General features: G+C 39.8%; 1 protein-coding gene across 6 annotated transcripts; it reads right to left on the bottom strand.

Moving 5' to 3' along the window:
• Positions 1 to 44: 44 nt before the first annotated feature.
• Positions 45 to 27,983, bottom strand: LOC106874820 (centrosomal protein CEP57L1). 6 transcript variants are annotated; one of them, XM_014922682.3, is made up of 14 exons: positions 27,677 to 27,983; positions 24,557 to 24,626; positions 22,563 to 22,736; positions 18,843 to 18,889; positions 17,588 to 17,744; positions 15,265 to 15,438; positions 14,354 to 14,406; positions 13,078 to 13,243; positions 12,317 to 12,493; positions 11,024 to 11,271; positions 9,929 to 10,003; positions 8,738 to 8,952; positions 4,484 to 4,628; positions 45 to 3,484 (listed from the first exon to the last, which is right to left on the bottom strand). In XM_014922682.3, the coding sequence occupies exons 1-14, from the start codon at positions 27,701 to 27,703 to the stop codon at positions 3,257 to 3,259; spliced, it is 1,956 nt and encodes a 651-aa protein (XP_014778168.2). In that variant the 5' UTR covers positions 27,704 to 27,983; the 3' UTR covers positions 45 to 3,256. The 6 variants fall into 6 exon arrangements, 3 of the variants coding, with proteins under 3 accessions (XP_014778168.2, XP_014778169.2, XP_014778170.2); XM_014922683.3 differs by having other exon boundaries at positions 27,482 to 27,690; XM_014922684.3 differs by having other exon boundaries at positions 27,505 to 27,690.

Genomic DNA, 27,983 nt, shown 5'->3' with positions numbered 1-27,983 from the left:
TGTACTGAGAAGGGCATTATCGCTGGGAAAACAACACCCATTCATGAATTTATTTATTTATTTATTAATTTTTTTAAAAATACATATTTTACCTGTGAATTTGCGTGTGTAAACTGGGAATGCATACAATGAACTTCTCTGCACTAGGTGTACGGAAAACACTCGGCGAGAAATGGAAGAAAATTTGAAGAAGAAGAAAAACAACAACAACAACAACAACAACAACAACAACAACATTGAAAAATACCTTAGGAATGAGAACCCAGGTTCGAAATTTCTCCAAGACAACTGATGAAGGCTGGAAGGTATATCAACCAAAACATTGTGTTAACAACAAACAAGATGGGGACAAATATCCGTCAAAGGTAAATCATCATCATCATCATCTCTCAACAATGTGTATCTCACACAGTCATACATACAATCATATTTATTTAAAAGTTCTAATGTGAAGGATCATTGTTTGTAGAAAAAATAGACATCATCATCATCATTCACTGTGTCTTCCATGCTGGCATGGGTTGGATGGTTTGACAGGATCCAATAGGTCAGAGAACTGCACCATGCTCCGGTGTCTGGTTTGGCAAGGTTTCTATGGCTGGATGCCCTTTCTCACACCAGCCCCATTATAGTGTGTGCTGGGTGTTTTTTTTTAATGTCACTTGTACTAATGAGGTTACCATGTAACTCACAGGACTAAAAAAGACCCTTCGACTGATTGGTGGCACAACACTGAGGAAAGGGGTTTTTGTGTCAGGTGTTGAGAGGCTGAAGCATGATCAAGGGACAGGCACAGGTGTCTTGAGATACATGCCTACCCCACATTCTATAAGGGTGAGTAGCTGGAAAGAAGACAACGATGATGGTGGGACCTGGAATGGTAAGATTTATCACAACACTTAGTTTAATAAATCTATTATTTCATCATTTATTTGTTCCAGTTATTAGACTGCGGCCATGCTGGAGCATTGCCCTGAAGAAATTTAGTTGAACAAATTGACCCCAGTACTTTTTTTTTTAAAGTCTGGTACTTATTCTATCGGTCCTTTTTGTTGAACTGCTAAGTTATAAGGATGTAAACACCGGTTGTCAAAAAGTGGTGGGGGACAAACACAAAAGACACACACATACACATATGATGGGCTTCTTCCAGTTTCCATCAGAACCATGTGGTAGGGAAGCACTCATCTTACCACACAGTCACACTAAATGCTTTTTCTTTTGTAGAATATATAAAATATAATTATAAAATACATAATTTAATTACAAAAATTAAAATTCGTAATCTCTTGGCACCTATCTATGTGACTAGTAATGTTTCCAAAGAAACAGAATAACGATATATATATAAAGTTTGATATTTGAAACACTACTTTACAGCTGGATGCTTCTCCTGTCACCAACCCCTTGCTTGTTTTTCAGTTAAGGGACTATTTGTTATTCCATTTGTTTTCAAAAGCACAGAGTTATGAGATGATCTGTTAAAAGGGAATGTCAGCATGATGCCACCGTTTTTGCTTGAGCAGTTTTATGTAAAGATGCCACAGAATATAAACATTAACACACACACACATGCATCATCATTTAACGTCTACTTTTCTTGCTTGTATGAGTCAGACAGAATTTGTTGAAGCAACTTTTCAGTAACAGCAAGCCCTTCCAGTCACCAACCCTCAACTGTTTCACAGCAAGGTAACATTTCCCCATGACTAGACATGTTTTCATTGAAGATTGTAAACGAAACCCATCTCTTGTATGACTGATACTTGCTTACAACTGTATTGTGATTAAGACGAGGAGACAAAAACTTGCACCTATATACATACATACACACATATATATATATATATGAGTGTTTTTTCAGTTTCTGTCTGCCCACTCCATTCACAAGGCTTCGGACACCCCAAAGCATTTTTTTCAATATACTACACAGTGGGACTGAACTTGACACCATGTGGTTGGGAAGCAAACTTCCTAACCACACAGCTATGCCTGTGCCTATACACATGTACACACGCGGCAGGCTTCCATTTCCAAATTCAACTCACAGTGCCTGAGAATAGAGTAGAAGACATAATGTCCTGCTTCCCTGCTTCCCAGTCACCTACAATTCTCTTAACTGCAACTTGCTAACTGGACTGGCATCTCCAAAATATCAGGAATCACTTTAATCCTTTAGCATTCAGATTACTCTGACCAATGTAATGCTTATTTATTCACATGGATTTGAATCAATCATGCATTGTCTCAAGGCTCTGAGATTTCAATGATCAAATGGAAACTGTAGTTGTGACCCCTGTGCCGGTGGCATGTAAAAAGCACCATCCAAACGTGGCTGATTGGCTTCTGTGCCGGTGGCATGTAAAAAGCACTCACTACACTCTCGGAGTGGTTGGCATTAGGAAGGGCATCCAGCTGTAGAAACACTGCCAGATCAGATTGGGGGGCCTGGTGCAGCCACCTGGCTTCCCAGACCCCAGTCAAACCGTCCAACCCATGCCAGCATGGAAAACGGACGTTAAACGATGATGTCTTGAATCAATCATGCTTTATCTCATAGCTCTGAGATTTCAATGATGTGATTGCTCATTTTTAACATGACATTGTAGGCTATGTATAAGAGGCTGGATTTGGTCAGTTTGAACATAAAACATGTGGAATATTTGGGCCAGATATGTCCAGTTTGAATGCTAGAGGGTTAAGCAATGGAAATGTAAATTAGGAAAATGAATGAAAGAATCTATTTTGGTCTTTGGATGAAGCAAAAGTTCTCTGAATTATTTCAGAGAGGGAATGGTATTTAAACATTGTTTGAATCTCTTTCAGCAGTATTAACCTTTGCTGCACAGGAACCAACTATACTTGGTTCCATGCAAATGCACTTGAGACAGGGGACCAAGTTAAGTCGCTTTTGACAGTCAGATACTTTCTGGAATTCTCCACATTTCAAATGACAGAATACGCATAAATCTAATCAGCACAATGAGAACTACTTCCACAAAGTAATTCAGCTAAAACCAGGAATCAAGACAAATGAGGGACTCAGCTCATTAGGGGCATCTTACTCCATTGATTGATTCATAAATATATTTAAAAAATAAAACATATAGAATATTGCAACGTCTTGCAGAACCATTCCAATATTCTTGATTAGAAAAGACATGATTTGAAATGCTGAAGTCATTCGTTTCTGTGTACCTTTCAATTGTCAACAATGATTTAAAATAGGAGATAATCTCTGACACACGTCTGATAATCACACCCAACGTAAATCCTCTTGACGCAACGTAGCTTGTAATTTTCTTGGATCTTTTGAAATTTGATGAGGTTTTCTCCCAACATTTTCTGAGCCTGTCTGTGGTAAATTCCTGCAAGGCCTTTTCAAAGTTCTTGAATGGTTCCCTAAGGAAACAGTTTTGGTTTTACACAATGATTGATTGGTTTCTCGTTTTTTCCTCTTTTCATGTTTAGTTTCTTTCTTTGGCTGAAGAGAAATGAAGAAATACGAAATGGAATCGAGAAAAAATGGAAATACATTATTTTTACATTGTGTGTGTGTGTGTGTGTATAAAGCAGGGAAATAAAACAAGATCTTTCAAAGACTCCCGGAGTGAAATCCTTAACACATAAGAGACTTCCCCTCTTCCCTGCTTTGTCACTGTTAAAAGTAAAGAGAATAGAAAATATCAATTGTATTTGTGTACAATTTTAATTTATTATATATGTCATCCACATTATCATCATCGTCATTTAATGTCTGCTTTCCATGCTGGCATGGGTTGGATGGTTTGACTGAGGACTGGCAAGCCAGGAGGCTGCACCAGGCTCCAATCTGATTCGGCAAGGTTTCTACAACTGGATGACCTTCCTAACGCCAACCACTCCTCCAAGAGTGTAGTGGGTGATTTCTACATGCCACGGCAAGGGAACCAGTCAGGTGGCACCAGCATCGATCACGCTTGAATGATGCTTTTTATGTGCCACTGGCATGGGAGCCCGTCAGGCGGCAATCATCATCATCATCATCATCATCGTCATTTAACGCCCGCTTTCTATGTTGGCATGAGTTGGACGGTTTGACTGAGGTCTGGAAAGCCAGCGGCTGCACCAGGCTCCAATCTGATCTGGCAGTTTCTACAGCTGGGTGCCCTTCCTAACACCAACCATTCCAAGATGTAGTGGGTGCTTTTTACGTGCCACCAGCATGAGGGCCAGGCAGGCGGTACTGGCATTGAGCACGCATGAATGGTGCTTTTTATGTGCCACCGACACAGGAGCCAGTCAGGCGACAATGTTCACATAAAAGTAGAAAAAGATAAATAAATAAAATGAAAGGACTAAAAGGTAAAAAGGAAAAGATACCTAAGCAGCAGGGATGCTGGGGGTGGTGGAAATGTGTGAGCATGTGGGTGTGTTTGTGTGTTGTGGGATGGAGGTGAAAAAAAAAACGAAAATAGAAGCAATTATTGATAGATTCCTTTACCGGGTAGAGGGCTTTGCGAATTTTAACCATTTGCTTTGCTTTTGTTTCCATCAGATCCACGAGATTGTCAATCTCTGTCTCAAGGTCTTCGTGTAACTGGCTCTCATGTGTCTCGTTATACAGTTTCGTTAAATTCTGGTGTTTCCTGTCAATCAAATATTTTTAAGATTCAAATTTAGTCAAAAATGACTGAAACAAGTAAAAGAAATAAAGAATATTAATTACTACTATTACCACTACTACTATTACTACTACTACTATTACCACTACTACTATTACTACTACTACTACTACTTCAGTGAATGTGGATTTACGTCATCATCATTACCATCTTCATCAAATTAAAATTCTACATGTGGCATTGGTTTTCGGAGTGGACAGCCTTGCTATCACCACTTAAATTACAGGGTGGACGGAGTGCATTCTTCCATGCCACCACCACTAAAGAGATTGTCTCACAGAACTCAACCATCCTCTCTACACTCAGACTTTATTTGGAGTTGCCTTCACCATGGTTTACAAAATTTACATTCAGGATGATAATGCGTCAATTCACAAGACTAATGTTATTCAAAATTGGTACAAAGAATACAAGAGCAAAGCAGGCCACATGAACAGATCCTTTCAATCACCAGAACTCAATATAAGCAAACATTTATGGTGGATTTGGGAGCAATAAGTAGGGAGCCACTTCCTTCTGCCAGTGTCACTGAAAGAAGTAAAGCAGGTTTTACTAAAAGAACGGCACAAATTCCCGTAAAAAGCATTCATAACCTTTATGAATTAATTCCTAAATCGAACTAAATTTGTAGCCTGGCACCCATGCCAACGTCTCTTCATTGAACACTAAACTCGGCTTGCGAAGACCTGTCGGGGCAAGCGAAAGCGAAATCATGATGGCACCTGTACCAGTGGAGCGTCAAGAGCACCGTCCGAGCGTGATTGTCGCCAGAGCAGCTGTCTGGCTTCCACGCCGGTGGCACGTAAATAGCACCATTTGAGTGTGATCGTTACCAACGTCGCCTTCTTGGCACATGAAAGAACATTTGAGCGGGTTCGTTGCCAGTACCGCTGGACTGGCTCCTGTGCAGGTGGCACATCTAGCATGGAAAGCGGACATTAAATGATGATGATGATGATGATGATTAAAGCTGTGACTGACGCCAAAGGTAAATCAATTCCATACTAAATAATAAAAATTCCATTTAACAAGATGTTTCCATTATTTTGTCCAGCCCCTGGAGCAATCAAACTTCTTGATTGAGTTATGAAGGTCACAGAGCAAGTCAGAGCCCAACTGATCCTTAATAATGTAGACACGGATGTGATGCAATTCGGCTTTGTCCTTGGAAGTGGCACCACAGATTCAATCTTTCTAGTGAGACAATTACAGAAATACCTGGCTAAGAATAAACTGCTATACTGGGCTTTTGCTGGTTTGAAGAAAGCATTTGACATTCAGTAATCTGGTGGAGACTGAAGAAACTAGGAGAAGACGAATGGTTTGTGCAGGGGGTTCAAGCCATGTAGAAGGATGCACAGCAAGTGAGGGTTGGCAATGACTTCAGGGATGAATTCAGTATGAACATAGAAGTACTTCAAGGTTCTCTCCTCAGTCCTCTCTTATTCATTGGTCCTACAAACCATCACAGTGGAGTTTAAGACAGACTGTCCATGGGAACTCCTATATGATGATCTGGTGCTCATAGCTGAACCAAGAGGGGGAAATAGAGAAGAAATTCCAGGCATGGAAACTAAAACTGGAATCGAGAGGTCTTAAGGTAAAGATCAAGGTTTTAGTAAGTAGGAAAGAAGACAAAACCCTGGTAATTTTAGAGAAATGGCCTCGTTTGATAAATGAAAAAGGAGTAGGAATAAACTCCATACACTTATTTCTTTATTGCCCACAAGGGGCTAAACATAGAGGGGACAGATAAAGGGATTAAGTCGATTACATCAACTCCAGTGCATAACTGGTACTTATTTTATTGACCCCGAAAGGATGAAAGGCAAAGTCAACCTCAGCGGAATTTGAACTCAGAATGTAACGGTAAATGAAATACCGCTAAGCATTTCACCCAGCGTGGTAACGTTTATTCTATACACTGTACTTGATGTAAGCTATGGACACACAAGAGATGTAGAACAAGCACTGGCTGATTATCTGAAAATGTAAGCTTCACATGTGGTAGCAGCACTGGAGCATTTCATATACAAGCATCCAGAAACTGAGTCTCTTAAATGCCCAGATGATTCATTAGAAATAGCTGTGAGCTTTTGTTACTGAGATGCAATTAGCAAGGGAAGTGGTGTCTTTGAAAGTATTGTAGGCACAGTGAGAACTGATTGGAGAAAGTTCAGGGAGCTACAATCACTGCTGATAACAAAAACAAAGAACTTTCCTGTAAGAGTGAAGGGCAGACTGGGTGATGTCTGTGTCAGGACTGCAGTGCTGCATGGTAGTGAGACATGGGCCTTAAATGCAGATGGCTTGAAAAGATTGGAAAGAAATGAAGCGAGCATGCTCTGCAGAATCAGCATGAAAGAGTAGAATGGTGTTGGGTGAAAAACTGGACATCAGAGGAAAGAAATGTGTGAAAGAAAGAAGCTGCTCTGGTATGGACACGTGATGTGTATGGATGAAGGCAGCTGTACAAAGAAGCGGTGATTGCTAAATGTGGCTGGGACAAACTGGTTAAGGCTGACCTTAGGACTCTGAGCTTGATGGAGATGACAAAGGACCGGTATCTCTGATGATATGAAGGCTGGCATGCACAGGCGACCGCTGGTCTTTCATAAACAACCATGCCCAGATTTGTGCCTTGGAAGGGGGAACTTTTTAGGCACAATCCCATGGCCATTCATGACCAAAGGGGGTTCATAAATCCCTTCAGGTAGATGGCCCTGCTCAATCTGGAGAAAAGGTGTAGATAGAAACTCCATAAGATCCACCCAGTGCAAGCTTTGGACACATAAAAGGTGCAGCAACATCAGAGGAAGGTTAACAAGGAAACTTTTGTATGTGGAAGATGCACAGGTACAATAAACACTGAAAATGTGCAGAAAATAGACTCCATCAACTATCGGTGGGACAAGCTAGAGGTAGTAGATAGCTTCTGTTATCTAGGTGATCAAGTTAGTAGTGGAGGTGGATGCTCCAAGACTGTAGCTGAGGATAAGATTAGGCTGGGCAAAGTTCAGAGAGCTCTTACTCCAGCAGGCAACAAAGGGCCTTTCTCTCAGAAGGAAAGGCAGATTGTTTGATGCCTGTGTGCGAACAGCTATGCTGCATGGCAGGGAAACATGGGCTGTGACAGCTTTGGACATGCGTAGGCTTGAGAGAAATGAAGCCAGTATGCTTCACTGGATGTGCAATGTCAGAGTGCATGCTTCAGAGAATGTGAATGTCATGAGAGAAAGGTTGGGCATAAGAGGAATCAGATGTGGTGTGCAAGAGAGATGACTGTGCTGGTATGGTCATGTGATGCATATGGCCGAGGACAGCTGTGTAAAGAAGTGCTGATCTTTAACTGTGGAGGGAACCTGTGGTAAAGGTAGACTCAGGAAGACATGAGAGAAGGTGGTGAAGCATGATCATCGATCTTTGGAACTCACAGAGGCAATGACTGGTGACCGAGGCCTTTGGTGATGTGCTGTGCTTGAGAGGACCCGTCAAGCTAAGTGCACCTGTGCTGGTGGCACATAGAGAACATCTTTTGAACGTTGGGCCTCATGGAGGCAAAGTGGCTGAGTTCCTTTAGAGCATTGGGCCTCACAGAGGCAAAGTGGATGAGTTCCTTTCAAGTGTTGGGCCTCATGGAGGCAATGACCAAGACCTTTGGCATTATGTTGTGCTTGGAAAGAGGACTCATCAAGCTGAGCAGAATCGTAGTGGTGGTGGTGGTGGTGGTGGATATCAGTGTCACACAAATTAACATCCATGCCGGTGGCATGTAAACGCACCCATTACACTCTTGGAGTGGTTGGCATTAGGAAGAGCATCCAGCTGTAGAAAACCATGCCAAATCAGACTAGAGTCTGGTGCAGCCTTCCAGCCCAGTCAAACTGTCCAACCGATGCCAGCATGGACAACAGATGTTAAATGATGATGATGATGATGATGATGATGATGATGATGATGATGATGATGATGATGAAGGGCACAAGCAACAAGCGTGCACAGAACCCAGGACCGTGCAGTTGGTGAGCAAACTTCTTAACACACCATCAAACACAAACAATGGCGCTTCCTACCATGTCAGCTGACAGAATTCTCTTTGGAGTTGAGCAAACAGTTCTTGGAGGTTATTACAGTTCAGCAAAGAAGAACTTGTACAGTCTGTCGACGTGGTACCAGCAATTTGTCTTTTGTTTGCCGAAGAGTCGAGATGATGACATTTGCTGTGTGGTTCCGTTAAAGTGAAAACGTCCTGCATGTTAATGTCGGCACCATTTTGATGGGTGAATGACTGGAAATAGAAAGACAAGGGAGTTATCCTTCAATTTTTTTTATTTGTTTCAGTCATTAGACTGCGGCCATGCTGGGGCATCACCTTGGAGAATTGTTGGTCAAACAGATCGACCCCCACCCCACCAGGACTTATTTTGTTTCTTTTTCGCAAACCCTGGCACTTGTTCTATTGGTTCTCTTTTGCTGAACCACTAAATCACAAGGGAACTAAACAAACCAACACCAGTTTTCAAGCAGTGGGGTGGGGAACACACAAATACACACACACACACATCACCATTTAAAATCTGCTTTCCATGCTGGCATGGTTGGACAGTTTGACAGGAACTGGCCAGCTGAAGGAGTTGCTCAGGTTCCAATTGGCTATAAAAGCATGAACACATACACACACCCCTCTCTCAATATATATATACACGATGGGCTTCCTTCAGTTTCCATCTATCAAATCTACACACAAGGCTTTAGTGGGCCTAAGGCTATTTTAGAAGACATTTGCCCAAGGTGCCACACAGTAGGACTGAACCCGAAACCATGTGTTTGAGAAGCAAGCTTCTTACCAAACAGCCATACATGTGCCTATAATTATGGATAGTACTGAAAAAATTTAATTAGAAAGATTAAAATTTGAAAATTAAAAAATTAAAAGAAATTAACAAACGAATGAACTCAGAAAAATTTAACAACCACCACCACTGCTGGCGCCACCACTACCAATATTATTTGAATAAGTTTGTATTTTGTGGGAGAATGAAAAAACCGGCATTTTGAGGACTGTCTCCAAAATGTCCCTTTAGTCTGAGAGAGTACAATAGTCTTAGATTGAAAAGGTATCCCTAAAATATCAGATCCCTCTCCTGGTTACATCAAACAAACTTATCTAAATTTGTGACCATGTTGAAACGGCCACATTATCTTCAACTACCATAACAGTCCCCACATAAACACAGACTTTGAAATAAAGTTTACTCACTTACTTTTAAGGCCGTCTCTAATCTCTCCATTTGTTTCTTCTCTATTGTTAGGGCTTGTTCCAAAAGCTTAATCCGTTGCTAGAGAAAGAGAAAAATTTTAAACTCCATAAAACAACATAAAATTCAGAGTGCTGATCATCATTGTCATCGTTGTCATCATAATCATCTAACATCTGTCATCCTTGGGCTGGCAAGCTGTACCAGACTCCAGTCTATTTTGGCATGGTTTTCTATGACTGGATGCCCTTCATAAGGCCAACCACTCCAAGAGTGTAACAGGAGCTTTTACGTGCCACTGGCATGGGTGCCATTTGTGACACCGGTATCTGCCATGACTGCGATTTTGCTCGGCTTGATGGGTCTTCTTCTCAAGCACGACATAATGCCAAAAGGTCTCAGTCATTGCCTCTGTGAGGCCCAACATACAGAAAATAAGAAATGGTTGTTTGAATCAAACAATGCGTATTCTACGTAAATCATCATCATCGTTTAACGTCCGCTTTCCATGCTAGCATGGGTTGGACGATTTGACTGAGGACTGGTGCAACCGGATGGCTACACCAGGCTCCAATCTAATTTGGCAGAGTTTCTACAGCTGGATGCCCTTCCTAACGCCAACCACTCAGAGAGTGTAGTGCTGGTGACATGTAAAAAGCACCATCTGAACGTGGTTGATGCCAGGCCCGCATGACTGGCTCCCATGCTGGTGGCACATAAAAATCATCGACCAAACATGGTCGATGCCAATACCTGCTGACTGACCCCCGTGCCAGTGGCATGTAAAAGGCACCATTTGAGCATGGTCATTGCTAATCCCACCAGACTGGCTCCTATGCTGATGGCACATAAAAAGCACCTGTAGTTGGCGTTAGGAAGGGCATCCAGCTGTAGAAACCTTACCAGATTAGGTTGGAACCTGGTGCAGTCTTGTGGCTTGCCTGCCCTCAGTCAAACCATCCAACCCATGCCAGCATGGAAAGCAGACGTAAAACGACGATGATTATGATGATGATGGCGGTTGACAATCGAGAGGAGTTTGTTACCTTCTTCGAAAGAGAGCTCTAGTAAATGAAGTTACTAAATTAATGGAATACTTACTTCAGCTACATTTTGAATAATAGACAGTTGTAATATTTCTCGTTCAAGTCCTGTAATTTGGTCCAGAGATAATTGATGCGGTGATGATTGATGAAGTGCGAAAGTTTTACAGCTCTTTTGATTTTCCAACTCTTTCTGTAGGTTTACCTTGTTTTGCTCTGCCTTCAAAGCCAATTGCTTCAGCTGTTCTAAGTTTTTCTTCAGCAAAATACACCTTGATTTAATTCTGGCTACTGATGCAATTATATCTGGATGAATAGAATAATTTGGAGTATATAATATATATATATATATATATATATATACATATTTCATTCAAATTTTTTATGCACGTTTTTTCATAGACAAAAATATGAGGTTTGTTTTATAGCCAAATGTCCTTCCAGTTGCTAACTGTTCCCTGTTTTTCAAGCAAGGGATCTCATACGTTACAAGTTTTTGAAGCAGCAAAGCTGGCAGAAGATTCATTGATAGGAAATGACAACAAACACAGACATACATGCTGTATAGTGAAACTGTACACCCTGCCTGGTAAAAAAGTGGTAGGATCCAGTCATTATAAAGAGACCAGTAGCTGGTCGACAGGGGAAGGTCAGGAAGGTTGAGAGTATATGTTGATAGTTGTGTCTGCGTTGATATAGTAATTATCCTGTGATACTGAGTGGGCGTTATAACAAACCAATTTTTTTGAGGATGATAACACTGAACGACTGGGGGTCATACAGTGCTAGATAGAACCATTCTATCGACAACTTTGGACGATAACAATATCTGTCAGAGCGACAACTGTCATCAAAAGATAGATACACAAAGTGACAGAAGACTGCTTTACAACAATACATATATGCACACATGCACAATCGCACATAACCTTATTTCATTACTGCCCACAAGGGGCCACATACAGAGGGGACAAACAAACGAATTAAGTCGATTTGATCAACCCCAGTAAGTAACTGGTACTTATTTAATCGACCCTGAAAGGATGAAAGGCAAAGTCGACCTCAGCGGAATTTGAACTCAGAACGTAACGGCAGATGAAATACCGCAAAGCATTTTGCCTGGCGTGCTAACGTTTCTGCCAACTCGTCGCTTTGCACATAACCAGCTTCTTTCAGTTTTCATCCTCCAAATATACTCAAGGATTTGATCAGCCCAAGGCTTAGTAGAAGACACTCGCCCAGGGTGCCACACAGTGGGACTGAACCTAAAACCACATGGATTGGGAATTGAACTTTTGAAAAACACAGCTGATGATGAACAGATGCATGTATCAACATGCTAGTATCTTACCTTGAGGATGAGTCAATCTTTCAACTGTTGTTCCATTCCTTGCACTCTTTTGTGAATGATTTCTGTAATCCTCCGTCTCAGTAGAGACGCACTCTGTGCTATGACTTACAGCTTGGCCGTGTTCAGATTCCAAAACATCAACGTGCTGCTTATATCTTTTTAGACTATTCATTAAAGCTGCAAAGAAACCAACAAAATATAGATGATGATATATATATCTGCCTATGAATATATTAATACATATGTGTGTGCATACATACTAAGTTACCAATAGAGCACTGAGGTTGATGTAATTGACTTACCCCCACACCCAAAACTGCTGGCCGTGTGCCAAAATTTGAAACCAATATATAGATGTAGATATATATTTAGTCTGTTTCAATATCGTATGTATATTAGATAAGTTTATCCCAAAGTGTTACCAGAAGAAATGAGAATAAAACATACAGACGCCTGTCAAAATAAATATGTAGGCTTATATTAACCCATTCATGCCGAAATTTTTCTAGGGAATGAAATTGCCTGAAAATTCACAGAAACTATTATTTTGACCTAAATAACAACTGAAAAGAATTTCATTGAAATCCGTTTGATTCAGATTGCATACGTGTTAAGAACATGTTTCATTTTTTGATACAGATCATACACAAATCACAATTTGTATGAAGTATTTGTTTTATACCCTTATAAATTAAGGGTCAGTTTGAACGGACGATCGGCATGAATGGGTTAAAGTAATACAAAGATAGAGAATGGTTTACCTTCTATGTTTGTTTCAGAAAACGTGTAGACTGGTTTATCAGAAGTCTGATGATCACCATTGATTGAAGGCTTTGTAGTGGGAAGTTTCTTGTAAGAACCAGTGCTAATGTCAAAAATCTGATCTGAATGTGGTCTAACGTCACTACAGCTGGGAGGACTAAATACCTGTACCAAAGAAAACAGAGACTCATGTAACACAACCAAAACTGCACTGGAACAATTGGTCTTCCTTTCCTACTCACTTGGTCAAATTTCACTGAATGAAGGGAAGCAACACAAAGCTGTGAGGACATTCTTCTGTCCTGCAAGGTACAAGGCAACCTCACTCATGTTGGTGCCACAGTAAAATGTATATATATATATATATATATATACATATATATAGCTAGATAGATGCAACCCCATGATTCTAAGTTCAGTCCCACTGTGCAGCACCTTGGGCAAGAGTCTTCTATGCTTGCCCCAAGCCAACCAATGCCTTGTGAGTGGATTTGGTAGACAGAAATTGTGTGGAAGTCTGTTGCACATATATGTATGTGGGGGGGTTACATATCTGCCCACTCTCTTCCCTCACTGCATCACAACCAGTGTTAGTTGCTGATGTTACCTTAATGTAGAGGTTCAGCAAAAGGGACAAACAAAATAAATACCAAACTTAAAAAGGAAAAAGAAGTACAGGAGTTGAGTTATTCAACTAAACCCTTTGAAGTGGTGCCACAGCATGGCCACAGTCCAATGACTGAAACATGTAAAAGAAGGTACTTTTATCTTTTACTTTATCACCACCACCATCATCATCATCATCATCATCGTTTAACGTCTGCCTTCCATGCTGGCATGGGTAGGATAGTTTGACAAGAGCTGGCCAGGCAGAAGCCTGCACCAGACTTCCGTGACTGTCGCAGTAGGATGTCATTAGATTGAGCCCATGCTGGAGGACACAAACACACCAACATTGGTTGTCAAATGGTGGTGGGGGACAACCACAGACACAAAGACACACGTACAATATATATATATATATATATATATATATGACAGGTTTCTTACAGTTTCTGTCTACCGAATCCACTCACAAGGTTTTGGTTGGCCTGAGGCTATAGAAGACACTTGCTCAAGGTGCTATGCAGTAGGACTGAACCCAGAACCATGTGGCTGAGAAGCAAACTTCTTACCAAACAGCCACTGGTTTCCAAAATATAGATAATTACATGGGTTCTAAAACAGATTCAATTCTTGTAGCACAAATCAATGTTAAATCAATAGAATACTTACTTGATCGACCTTCTGTTTAGTGGTAGTCACTGATGATCTTTTTTCTTCAGGTTCTGTAATATAAAAGTGGAGATTCAGGTGAGGTCAGGTGTGAGGGGCATGAGCTGTTGAGGCACTCGAGTCACATCGTTAGGAAAACTGTTTAGGTTGAACAGCATAGATGAGATTAAAGTTATTATTTGTCAATCATGATATAAGAGAAATTTTTAAAGATCCAAAAGAAGTAGTTTTTAGGGCTTTTGTCTATGTCTGTAATGTAGCAATCATAAGAAAAACTGGCGTCTCATTTTCGTCATCATCATCATTTAACGTCTGCTTTCCATGCTAGCATGGGTTGGACGGTTTGACTGTTTGACTGGGGACTGGTGAAACCAGATGGCTGCACCAGGCTCCAGTCTGATCTGGCAGAGTTTCTACAGATGGATGCCCTTCCTAACGCCAACCATTCCGAGAGAGTATTGGGTGCATTTACATGCCACCAGCACGAGGGCCAGTCAGGCGGTACTGGCAACAGCCACGCTCAAATGGTGTTTTTATGTGCCACCTGTACAGGAGTCAGTCCAGCGGCGCTGGCAACGACCTCGCTTGAATGTTGATGTTATTAGATGTTGTGGCAAGACTACAGCACCCTTTCAATGGAACAGATGGGACCAATTCATATAAATAGTAGCAGTCTGATGTAGTGGGCAGTTTTTACAGTTCAAGTTAATGTGTTGGAAATATTGATTGTTGATTCTTCTTTGCATGTTTGTTACTGCAATTGTTTCTATTTTGTATTGTTATAACACTGTTACAGTGTATTCTTTATTTATTGTCGACAATATCAACAATACTACAATATTGGAGGCACAAGGATATAACATTAAAATACTGAAAATGGAAAGAGTCAATTGTCAACAGAGGCTACTTACCACTCTGCTGAGGTGCCAAGTCTTCAAATGTTTCCTTCCCAGCCTTGTTTTGTGGACAGTTTTTGTAAGCATCTGCTTCAGAGAGGAGTTGTTTATTGCGACTCATAGCGAGATTAAGCTCAGATTCTAGATTCTTCATCTGCTTCTCAAAACTTCTCAAAGCAGTCATTAAAGCTGGAAAGATATCAACGAAATACAAAATATACCTTTAAATCAGTCGTTCTCAACAAGGGTTCATGTAAAATTTTGCCATTAGAATTTATCTACAATAAATTGCTGATACTTCGACAAGACACAAAATATTTTAACACTTATTTTATACAATTCCTAAAAGTATTTAATTATAAAGATGTGACAGGATTTTTTTTAAACATCCAACGGCGCTGAAAAGGAGAGTAAAACAGAAATCTAAGGGATCGATAAGTAAAAATTAGTTGAGAAACACTGGTTTCTATATAATTATGATGATTAAAAATGGCATACAGACATTTCAAATATCATACTGTAACAGAGATAGTGTGTGTGTGCATATATATATATATATATATATATATATCATCATCTATATATATATCATCATCATCATCATCATCATCGTTTAACGTCCGCTTTCCATGCTAGCATGGGTTGGACGATTTGACTGAGGACTGGTGAAACCGGATGGCAACACCAGGCTCCAGTCTGATTTGGCAGAGTTTCTACAGCTGGATGCCCTTCCTAACGCCAACCACTCAGAGAGTGATATATCATCATCATCGTTTAACGTCCGCTTTCCATGCTAGCATGGGTTGGACGATTTGACTGAGGACTGGTGAAACCGGATGGCAACACCAGGCTCCAGTCTGATTTGGCAGAGTTTCTACAGCTGGATGCCCTTCCTAACGCCAACCACTCAGAGAGTGTAGTGGGTGCTTTTACGTGTCACCCGCACGAAAACGGCCACGCTCGAAATGGTGTCTTTTATGTGCCACCCGCACAAGCCAGTCCAGGGGCACTGGCAACGATCTCGCTCGAAAATCCTACAGGAGCCAGTCAGGCGGTACTGGCAACGGCCACGCTCAAAATGGTGCATCTCATGTGCCACCCGCACAAGAACCAGTCCAGGGGCACTGGCAACGATCTTACTTGGCTTGCCGGGTCTTCTCACGCACAGCCCATTTCCAAAGGTCTCGGTCCGTAGTCATCGCCTCGGTGAGGCCCAATGTACGAAGGTCTTGCCTCACCACCTCAGCCCAGGTCTTCCTGGGCCTACCTCTTCCACGGGTTCCCTCAACTGTTAGGGTGTGGCACTTTTTCACGCAGCTATCCTCCTCCATTCTCACCACATGTCCATACCAGCGCAATCGTCTCTCTTGCACGCCACAACTGATGCTTCTAATGTTCAGCTTTTCTCTCAAGATACTTACACTCTGACGGGTATTCACATTGACATTACACATCCAACGGAGCATACTGGCTTCATTCCTTGCGAGCTTACGTATGTCCTCAGCAGTTACAGCCCATGTTTCACTGCCATGTAGCATGGTTGTTCGTACGCATGCGTCATACAGTCTGCCTTTTACTCTGAGTGAGAGTCCCTTTGTCGCCAGCAGGGGTAAGAGCTCTCTAAACTTTGCCCAGGCTATTCTTATTCTAGCAGCTACACTTTCAGCGCACCCACCCCCACTACTAACTTGGTCGCCCAGATAGCGGAAGCTATCGACTACCTCTAGTTTTTCACCCTGGAATGAGATAGAAGTTGTTTCCTGTTTGTTTGCAGTCTTTATTGCACCTGAACATCTGCCACAAACAAAAACTAACTTGCTAGTTAACCTGCCTTTGATGTTGCTGCACCTCTTATGTGTCCATAGCTTGCACCGGGTACATCTTATAGAGTTACTACCTACTCCTTTTCTACATACTGAGCAGGGCCATCTACCTGAAGGGGTTTGTGTTTTATCTACCTTCCTACTTATTAGGATTTTGGTTTTAGCTAGGTTGACTCTAAGGCCCTTCAATTCTAGACCTTGCTTCCACACCTGAAACAAGCACCATTTGAGCGTAATTGTTTACCAGTGTTGCCTTCTAGCATGTTAGAAAATCATCCATGCAGGTGGCACGTAAAAAACACCATTTTGAGGTTGGCTGTTGCCAGTACTGTGTGAGTGGCCTTCGTGCCGGTGGCACGTAAAAGCACCAAGCTGTAGAAACTCTGCCAGATCAGATTGGAGCCTGATGCAGCCATCCGGTTCGCCAGTCCTCAGTCAAATCGCCCAACCCATGCTAGCATGGAAGGCGGATGTTAAACGATGATAATGATGATGAATGATGAAGAACAATTTACCTTGTGTGTTAGGTTTAGGAAAACTGTAGGCTGGTCTATCGGAAGGTTGTTGAGAATCACTGGTAAGAGGCAGCTTCCTATAAGAACCGGTACTTATGTCTTCAAATATCTGCTCTGAATCAGGTTGAAGATCAGAACTGTCAGAAAGATTAGCCATCTGTACCAAAGAAAATAGAAATAATAGAGTAAAGAGTGCTTCACAAAGATTGGTCCAGAAAATTCTTCAGACTCCAAACAACTACTGAACACCTGCAATTCTCAAACGAGACCCAAAATGAAGCATGGCTCCTAAATCAGGTACAGCAGCCACAAACATCCAGACATCTTAGAACACATCCACAGAATATCATATAAGTTATAGGTAAGGGATCACTCACCAAAACGCCCCAACTTCTGAACCACAGAACTACTGTCTCCACCCCCACCCCCTCAGTCTTTTGTACCAATACTATTTGGTAGATTTTCCAATAGAAAATACCCAAAATTTTTAATTGGTCACAGGTAGGTCATGTGGTATCCAGGATGTGATATGAACTAGGGTACCACATGACCCTCTGGTGGGACATATGTATCTAACACTACCTGTGTAACCTTTGCCTCCCATATGGTATAGTGTAAAAATATTACACTGCTCATGTCAAAATTAATTAAGATATTGTATTGGGACCCTGAGATAAAACGTAAAATGAGGCTCGGGAGCCGTGTTAAGATATGAGTGTGTGATTAGAGGGAGATTCAACTATGGTTTCAAGCAGATTTTCAAGCAATTGCATGGAGGCTCCATTAACTGATTAAAATAGCTGAAATCATTCATTTAACAAAGAATATCAATAAATGCAAGTTCTTTAACCCTTTTGTTACCATGTTTCTGTTGAGATGCTTTGTGTTTCTTTCAATTACTTTGAATATAACAAAGAATTTAGTAAAATAACTTAGTTATCATTAAGCTAGTGTTAAGAACATAAATTGTGACAAAGGTTTGGTGGAAGATTTTAATTCAGAACTTATGAAAACAAGACATTTGTACTCAGAGCCAGAACCGGTTTCAGCCAGGTTGGTATCAAAAGGGTTAAGAATTGTTTCTCTATTATATATTTTAACCCTTTCGTCAAACTGTCCAATCCATGCCAACATGGACAACGAATGTTTGATGATGATGATGATAACTGACTGAGAGGGGTTTGTTCCCTTCTTCAAAAGAGAACTCCAGGAAATGGTTTAAGTAGAGAAATTACTAAATTAATAAAACACTTACTTCAACCTGTTTAGTAGCAATCACTGATGATGTCTTTTGTTGAGGTTCTGCAATATAAAAGGATTCCATTTAAAAAAAAATATTGGCTCTCAACAATTCAAGACATTCAAGATCCACCTCACTCATAGGAATCATGGAAAAATGGAATTAAAGCAATGTTTCTGGACACAGGTTTGGTTGTGTGCTGGACAAATTTACTTTGCAATCACGGAGTTCAAGTTCAATCCCATTGTGTGACATCTTCAGGAAATGTCTTTTACCAAATTATTTGGGAGCGTAAGGAGACACAAATACTCATTATTTTCAAGAAAAACTGCCTTATTTAGTGAGGTAGGGAGTAAACAATGTTCTTCTAAATACCAACCCCAATAGAAAGGCATCCATTTTGTCGACAGACGACAAAGGGACAGTTCAAGTAATGAATTTAAATGTTGAATCATTCTTGCTGTCATCATCCTAATCGACATTGGTTTAGATGATGATGATGATAAAATGATTAGAGCAAAAATGATTTAACATTTCAATTCATTACCAGAAGTGTCTCCTTCAGTTAGCAGATCAATTTATCTTAAAGTGCATGGCTGAGTAGTTAAGACATTTGCCTCACAACCATTGTGAGAGGAATTTGTAAGACAGAACCCGTGTCCGCCATCGTCGCCGCCACCACCACCACCATCATCACCATAAGATAACACTTTTTAAAACTCTTACAGAGTAATAATGATTTTTAAGGTATTATTTCCTTTTCGCTCTCTTCCCATTCTCTTTTTTTCCTTTATCCTGTCTACTTACAATTTTCCTCTCACACTCACAGCTTCAGTTTCTTGTCACATTCTCCATCTTCTTCAAACACTTTTATTCAAATTTTTCCATAAAAAATTAATTACAAAGTCTTACTTTGAGACACATGATATCAAGACAATAGTATACACACACACACGCATGCATGTATATAAATGAAAGGCAATCATCAATATATCTCTTATTACCTTGAGGATGGGTCAATCTTTTAACTGATGTTTCATTTTTTCCCCTTTCTTTCCTTTTCTAGTTTCAGCTCAAGAGCTGTGGCACCGCTGTTTGCTTTGCTATACTTTCATTAAACCTCCCCCAATGTGTGGCATTTGGTGAATGGGGGGAGTTTGATGTTGCTGCCCTCATCTGTGTTTCTTGCTGCAAGGTAGGTTCGTCCGGAACTCTTGACAAAAGGAGATCCAGTTTTGTTGCAAAGATGCCTACATCTACCCTGTGTAGGTCCCTCGGGCTTTGTGGAAGGATACGGAAGAGCTATAAGCCCTTGAAGCCCAAACTGTTGCAGTATCTGGTCATGTATCCTGACGGCAATCTTGGAATTTTTGGTACTATGCAGTGGCGCCACGTTCTACTGTTTGCATAACTGACAATGCCAAACTTTGGTACAAGTTCTAGGATTTTCTAGATGTATATCACTGCGTATCTATCCTGCCTTTGTTCTAGGGAGTAGAGTCTTAACTTTTTCAGTCTCTCCCAGTAGCTGACATGTTGCACTGAGACAATCTTCTTCGTGTAACTTTGCTGGATTGCTTGGAGTTCATGAAAATTTTTACCCTATATCTATTTATCAGATCAAAATTACAGAGAATTTTTTGTTATCTGAAATTTTATCTGGTTATACACAAATGTATAAACCACGGCTTTTTGAATAATGAAAGCCTTGTTATTTTCTGTGCCTATGGCAACTTCGTATCTATTGCTTATTATATGAAATGAAATCAATATATCGATTTCGTTTATATTGATTAGAATACTAGAAGAAAACTGCTAGTGTTTGTGCATATATATATATATATATCAGAGGTGACTCCAGGTCATCAGCGTCACTTGAGGCTCATCACAGATTTTGCAGAAGACACATGCCTGTTCATAGAATTTCACATTTTTCCACTTTATTTCTAGCTCCAAATGGCTTATTTTTTATATCTAGCACTATGTCTTTCTCCATTTCTAAGTTAAAAGTAAAAATAAGGCAACCTTGCAAAACACAATTGATCTTTACACACAGACGCACCGAATAACAGCAATCAAATAACGACAGCAGAGTACACAACAAACATCAGCGATCTGATTGTCGTCTGTACTCTTGACAAGAGATGCCAGTTAGTCTTTTACACCTACCAGGCTCATTCATATTAGCCTGAACTGCTGGATAAATTTTCATTCCTTTAAGGTTATTGCAGAATGGAGGAAACTTTTCATAGATTGGAATTTGAATCCTAATCTCTATAGAAATTTGCTTCAAGAAAACATTGAATTTGAATTACTTTTAATTTTTACAGTTATAGACAACAACTCGGGCTGTAACTTCTGAGCTCGAGTCAGGCGTGTGTGAACGATGTTGAGAGAATGTCTGCTACGAATGATATTTTTTGACACAGGACACTTCTAAGCCATCGCCAGACGCTGAACGAACACAAATGAACTGTGACCAGGCTTAATAAAAGGAGCCTGAGTTATTGGCTGTAATTATATACTGAAGTCAGTGTTGGTAGAAATTATATCAGCTTGCAAAACACGTTCACTTTACAAAATTTATACTCAGGCTAAGCCCAAACAGCCTGAGTGACAGTTACCACTGATATATATATATATATTTTTATATATATATATATATATATATATATATTCAAGGTGAATATGATACTTAAGTTTAGGCACCAGAATTAAGTATAGTATTATCCATACAATTCCAAAATAAGGTGATTAAAATCAAAATAAGCAACAAGGATATTCAAGGTTAATGCAGTATGATCGTTTCATGCGACTCCATTTATTTAAGCAATGTGAACATTACATCAAATGTAAAATGCAGAGCACAAAGATATAGAAATTTACAGAAATTTCATTTCAACAGAAGGACATATTGTTGTAACTACATTTAAACTCTCCAAGTGGAAGGATATAAAATCAACATTAACCTCATCATTTAACATCCACTTTTCCATGCTCACATTGGTCATGTAGAATCTTCAGCCAAGTACCCACCCTCTCTTGTGTACAAGAAATGTGTAACATTTCCCCACAGCCAGATAGTGTTATATGGAACACCAAAAAGTAACAACATCGCTTGTATGACAGTAATGTTTATCTATAACTATAACATAATGTCAAGACAAGGGTACACACAGTATCATCATTTAACATGTTTTCCATGCTGGCATGGGTTGGACACTTTGACAGAAACTAGCAAGCTGGAGAACTGTGCAAGACTCCAGTCATCTGTTCTGGCATGGCTTCTACAGCTGGATGCCCTTCCTAATGCCGACCACTTTACAGAGTGTACTGGGTGCTTTATACGTGGCACCAGCACAGATGCTTTTTATGTGGCACAGCAGGGATTCGTTTTACACACCTTTTGCTTAAAAAAAACATCTTCTGAGTGTTGGGTCACACAGAGGCAATGACGAATGACCGAGAACTTTGCCATTATGTCATGCTTGAGAAGAAGACCCTACAAGCCAAGTAAAATCGAAGTAGTGGCAGATACCGACGTCACACAAATGGCACCCATGAAGGTGGCACATAAAAATACTCATTACGTTCTTGGAGTGGTCAGGGTTAGAAAGGGCATCCAGCCACAGAAACCATGCCAAATCAGACTGCAGCCTTCCAACTTGCCAGCATGGACAATGGATGTTAAATGATGACGATACAAATGAAAGTTATCAATCAATATGTTATTACCTTGAGGATCGGTCAATCTTTTAGTTGTTGTTTCATTTCTTGAATTGTCTTGTGAATAGTTTTCGTAAGCATCTGTCTCAGAGATGCAGTGTTTACTGTAACTCTTAGCTTGGCTATGATCAATTTCTTCATTTTCTAAATCTTCCTCAAAGCTTCTTAGAGCAGCTCGAAATTCTGGAAAAAGAAAAAAAAAATATATATATATATATATATATTTAGATATAGATAAAACTTACTTGGAAAAGGATGTGTGGCGTTCGATCATATAATAATATATAAATATATGCATATATCCATACATATATGTACATACCTACATCTATTTGTATACATACATGCATATATAGGTACAGGACATCAAAAAAACATTAAACACAATGAGAAACGAAAACATAGAAAACAAACTTTTTTCTGAACAATGAAAAAAAACAGAGAAACGAGACATGTAACATAAAGAATACACCCCTTCGTCAGTTGTCCCTGTTCCATCTACTCCGCGTTTCAAAGGCAAGGACAATACGCAACTTCGTTGGAACAGTCCTTCCCGCCAAGCAAATTAAATAAAATTTGGGATATTTTGCGGAGGGTTAAAGTGTTAACAAGAACAGGACAGTGAGAACAAGACAGTAAAGACAAACGGTGAGTGCTGTTAAGCCAAGACGATGCAAAAATTATTATGAACGCTAGGTAGACATGGAGAAGAGACAGAAAAAAACACGTCTTTACTTTAGGAAGGCAGTGGGCAAAAAGAGAGATCCCCTCTCGTCATGTGTCAGCGACGAGAGAGTCAAGGAGGAAGAGTGAGAGAGAGAGAGAGGGAATGGTGAAAGGGAGAGAAGAATAGGGAAAGGGTAGGAGAGAAAAACAGAAAGGATGATATATAAGCAAAATAATTGAGATTCAAATGAATTAGGTACTTAAGCTGAGGCACCAAAAATTAGTGTGGAATTATCCGTACAGTTTCAAAATAAGGTGAATAAAATCAAAATAAGCAACAGGATATCCAGAGGTGATGCAGTACGATCGTTTCAAGCAACTCCATTTAATTGAACAATGCAATCATTACATCAATTTAAATGCAGAGCTGTCCTCAGCTGCATTATTAAATAGAATTAAATAATAGATTAAATAAATTCTATTTATTTAGGCAGCTGAGGATAGTCCTCAGTCAAATTATCCAACCCATGCTAGCATGGAAAGCGGATGTTTAAACAAAGATGATGATGATGAAATCAAATGGAAATTGTAGTTGTGATCCCCGTGCCAGTGGCACATAAAAAGCACCATCCAAATGTGGCCGATGTCAGCGCTGCCTTGTCTGGTTTTCGTGCCGGTGGCACGTAAAAGTTACGAGGAAATTTGATAAGCTGAAAGCTTCTGTATAGCTAACGGTTAGAGGTGCTATGAATGCAAATATGTATGTGTGTGTGTGTCTCTGTGTCTGTGTTTGTCCCCCATTGCAGCTTGGATAACTGGTGGTGGTATTAAAGATTATTTGCCAACATAACACCGCAGTCTTGGTTTAGGACGAATGTTGCTGCAATTTAGCCCCAGGATACATCATCTCCAGCTGGCTATACGACACGATCAGTGTCCTTATATTTTCGAACAAGGGAATCTAGCACCACCATAAGGACACAGATCATGTCGTATAGCCAGCTGGAGACGATGCCTCTTGGGGTTAAATTACAGCAACATTCGTCCTAAACCAGGACTGCCATGTTATGTTGGCAAATAATCTTTACTCCAAAGTACTGTTGCTGAATATCTCACATTGTGAGATTTACAAATAGTTATTTTCTAATGATGTTGGTATGTTTATATCCATGTAACTTAGCAGTTCAGTAAAAGAGACTGACAGAATAAGTATCAAGCTTAAGAAAAAAACAGATTCGATCAATTCATTCAACTAAAAATTTTTCAAAGCGGTTCCAAAGCATGGCTGCAGTTTAAAGATTGAAACAACAGATAAAAGTTAATGGGGAATGGTTTACCTTGTACTTGATTTTCAAGAGAAATGTCCAATGGTATTTCAATGCTAGAACTACCTGAAAGGCTAGACATCTGTATCAAAGAAGAAAAAAAAAAAGCAGGATTATTATTTCGGCATCAGAATGACTGCATCACAAAGACTGGCTTACCTTTTCAGAGCTGGAAAATTCTTCAGTCCTCAACAAACAATACCAAGAATCTAAAGATCTCTGTTAGACCCAGGAAGACCTGGGATGAGGTGATGAAGCACGGCCTTCGAACATGGCATTGACCTCACCGAGGCAATGACTAGTGACCGAGACCTTTGGAAATATGACCCGGCAAGACAAGTGAGACCATAACCCGTGGCCTTTACCTTTCCTTCTTTGGAGACAAAACCTTGCTTGTGAAGACCTGTTGATGCAAGTGAAATCGAAATTGAACCAGACGATTTGACTGGGGACTGGCGAACCAGATGGCTACACCAGACTCCAATCTGATCTGGCAGAATTTCTACAGCTGGATTCCCTTCCTAATGCCAACCACTCAGAGCGTAGTGGGTACTTTTTACGTTTCACTGGCACGAGGGCCAGTCTGGCAGTACTAGCAACAGCCACACTCAAATGGTGTTTTTTTTACGTGCCACCGGCACAGAAGTGAGACTGCTGCTCTGGTAGTGCTGTTAGTGCTCCACTGGCACGGGTGCCAGTCATCAAATTTGGTTCAGTTTCGATCTCACTTGAGTTTAGTGTCCAATGAAGGAAGGTTGGCATGGGTGCCAGTCAACGAATTTGGTTTGATTTTCGATTTCGATTTCACTTGCCTCAACAGGTCTTCGCAAGCAGGGTTTTGTGTCCAAATAAGGAAAGGCCACACATAAGTTGGCTGGCTTCATCCCTGTTTTTAAAAAAGTGTTTTCAATCAACTAGAATTACATTAAAAATTCAATATGGTCAGACATTTAAACTGCAGAACATCTTAAACGATTCGAAACTGATTTTCTTTCCTTAAATTTTAGAGAAAAGCTTCTCAGGTGGGTTTTTTTTCTTCTTTTTATACGATTCATGTCGCAGCCAACCATATTTAAACTTTCAGCAACAGTTACCTATAATTATATTTTGTGTGAGAAAAGGGCTACTTACATACTGAACTGTCTCCCTCAATACAACACCTCACTCAGTTGTGCAAGTTGCACGGTGACCCCCACAACTGTTTGTACCAGGTAGAAATAATGGGGGTGGGGGGTGAAATGAAGAAAATTTCAAATAGAGAAAAATAGTTTTGAAAACAGCTTGTAGCAGGGGCAAACTGAGCAGTCGGTCAATTGGATACTGCCCGAGGGCCCACACTCTACATGTCAACTCTACTAAATCAATGCTAAGGCGCCTGGTAAACAGTAGTGCCCAAGGATTCTTAATACTCTGTCTGCCCCTGGCTTGAAGGATCAGGTAAAATACCCTTATAAACGCAAAAAAGGTGGCCCATCCATAAAGATATTTTACCTGAATACATAGCTATTTTCCTGCATTCAAGATTTTCTTCATTTCTAAGATACCAACTCACTCAGTGCTTCAGGGTTTGTTTATAAAGACGTTCTAACAATTGAAAAAATATAAATACTCATTGAGTTGCATTTATCAACTGTCCTAACACACACATACACACACAAGGCATACCTACACAAGTGTGCCGCTCCGTGACTTTGTTTCCTCATAACTTTCAGAAAAATAGATATTTAAAAAAATTAAATCTTCTACAAATACCTCTCAGATGGTGTAGATTACGATAATATCGGAATTTAATGTGAAAAATACCTATGTGTACGTTGGGCACGTCTACATACATACTGAGTCACACAAATTTTTCGAAACTTCAGTTTCATTTTGTAGATACACGTGTGTATCAGTATGTATGTATTTTTACGCGCCCAACAAGTTTTTTCCGTTTCATATTGAATTCCAATATAACCGTAATCTTCACCAATTAAAATATATTTAAAGAAAATTTCATGAAAAAAAAAAAAACATTTCAGAAAGTTGTGAGAAAATAAAGAGACGTGTGAATTTTCTGAATCTCTTCTCTCCACTCTCGAAATTTTTTTTTTTAATTCTCGCAACAATTTCCGATATAATCGAAACCGGTAATCTTCAAGTTTAGGGGGATAAAAAAAATAAATAAAAATATTCAAGAGAAGTAACTGAACGTCTTACCAGTATTCTCCGTACATCTCTGTTTATAAATAAATCACACACGTGATTTGATTGACGTTAGGGTTAGGGTGTGATTTATTTATAAACAGCTAGAAGAAAACGGATAATACTGGTAAGTCGTTCAGTTATTTCCCTTGAATATTTTTATTTATTTTTTTATCCCCCTAAACTTGAAGATTACCTCGAAACCTACGCCTTCTGAACACATTAGTGGAGATATGCCTCTATATAATGAGAAAACTCAGCATTGAAAAATCCCTTTAGCTGTGGATTTGTAATCCTTTTATATTGATATCACGCGAAAATGCACCCCCTACTCTTTGTAAAGTGGTTGCAAAAACCAAATGACACGGCCAAACACCAGTTTGTGACAGCAGTGGATGCTAATGAGAAATGATTGAAATTAGGATGACCCGTCCAACCCATGCCAGCGTGGAAGGCGCATATAAAATGACGATACACACGAACGGAACATAGGAACTAATTGTTTCAAAGTTTTTAGTATCTAGTAAGGAAGTTTTTAAATTGCAATTGATTTTACTTAGAGAGAGAGAGAAAAAAAAACGGCGGGAGAATTTAAGGAAAAACAGAATAAAATAATACAAAGCCATATGAAGAATCAGATAAGGAAGATGAATGAAGTAAATGTTTCTATTCTGAATGTTGGGAATAATTTCATGACTGGAGACGATGTTTCCAAGGAGATTTCAAAACGAGCATCAATATAACAATACTTACAATTAAGGTAGAATGATAATTACTTATAAACTTTGTGTCCAGAATATAGGAATATTTTGATAGCGTCAAAGTGGCGTATATTTGTCATTTCAATATAAATTACGTCCACATTCAGTTAAATATGTTTGCCAACAAATGATATAAACATTAACAACTTTACTGAAACTTATTTATGCCTGTTGCTAAGTTGCTTACCTCTCCTGTGTTTCTTGCTTCTCCCATTACCTCCCCTGATTATTATCATCATTTTTGGCGCCTTTTCTTTTCTTGTCGTCAACTACAATGAAAGATTTTCTTTGTCAAAAATATGTATTTTCCAGGCCCAAAACAGAAATTCTAATCGTACATGGAGAGTCATAGTTTTATGAAATTTTTTTTAAACTTCAAACAATAAACTAATCAAATATCTTTAAATAATTGTTCAAATGCGTTTTAATTCGTTTCAACGGTGTCAATAACACCAATTTGAATAGTAGACGGCGGCGGCGGCGGTGGTGGTGGT

The sequence above is a fragment of the Octopus bimaculoides genome, chromosome 2, assembly GCF_046866305.1.
Source record: "Octopus bimaculoides isolate indiv1 chromosome 2, ASM4686630v1, whole genome shotgun sequence".
Lineage (NCBI taxonomy): Eukaryota > Metazoa > Mollusca > Cephalopoda > Octopoda > Octopodidae > Octopus > Octopus bimaculoides.
The sequence above is the reverse complement of the archived record's forward strand: the minus strand, read 5'-3'. Positions and strand labels throughout refer to the sequence as shown.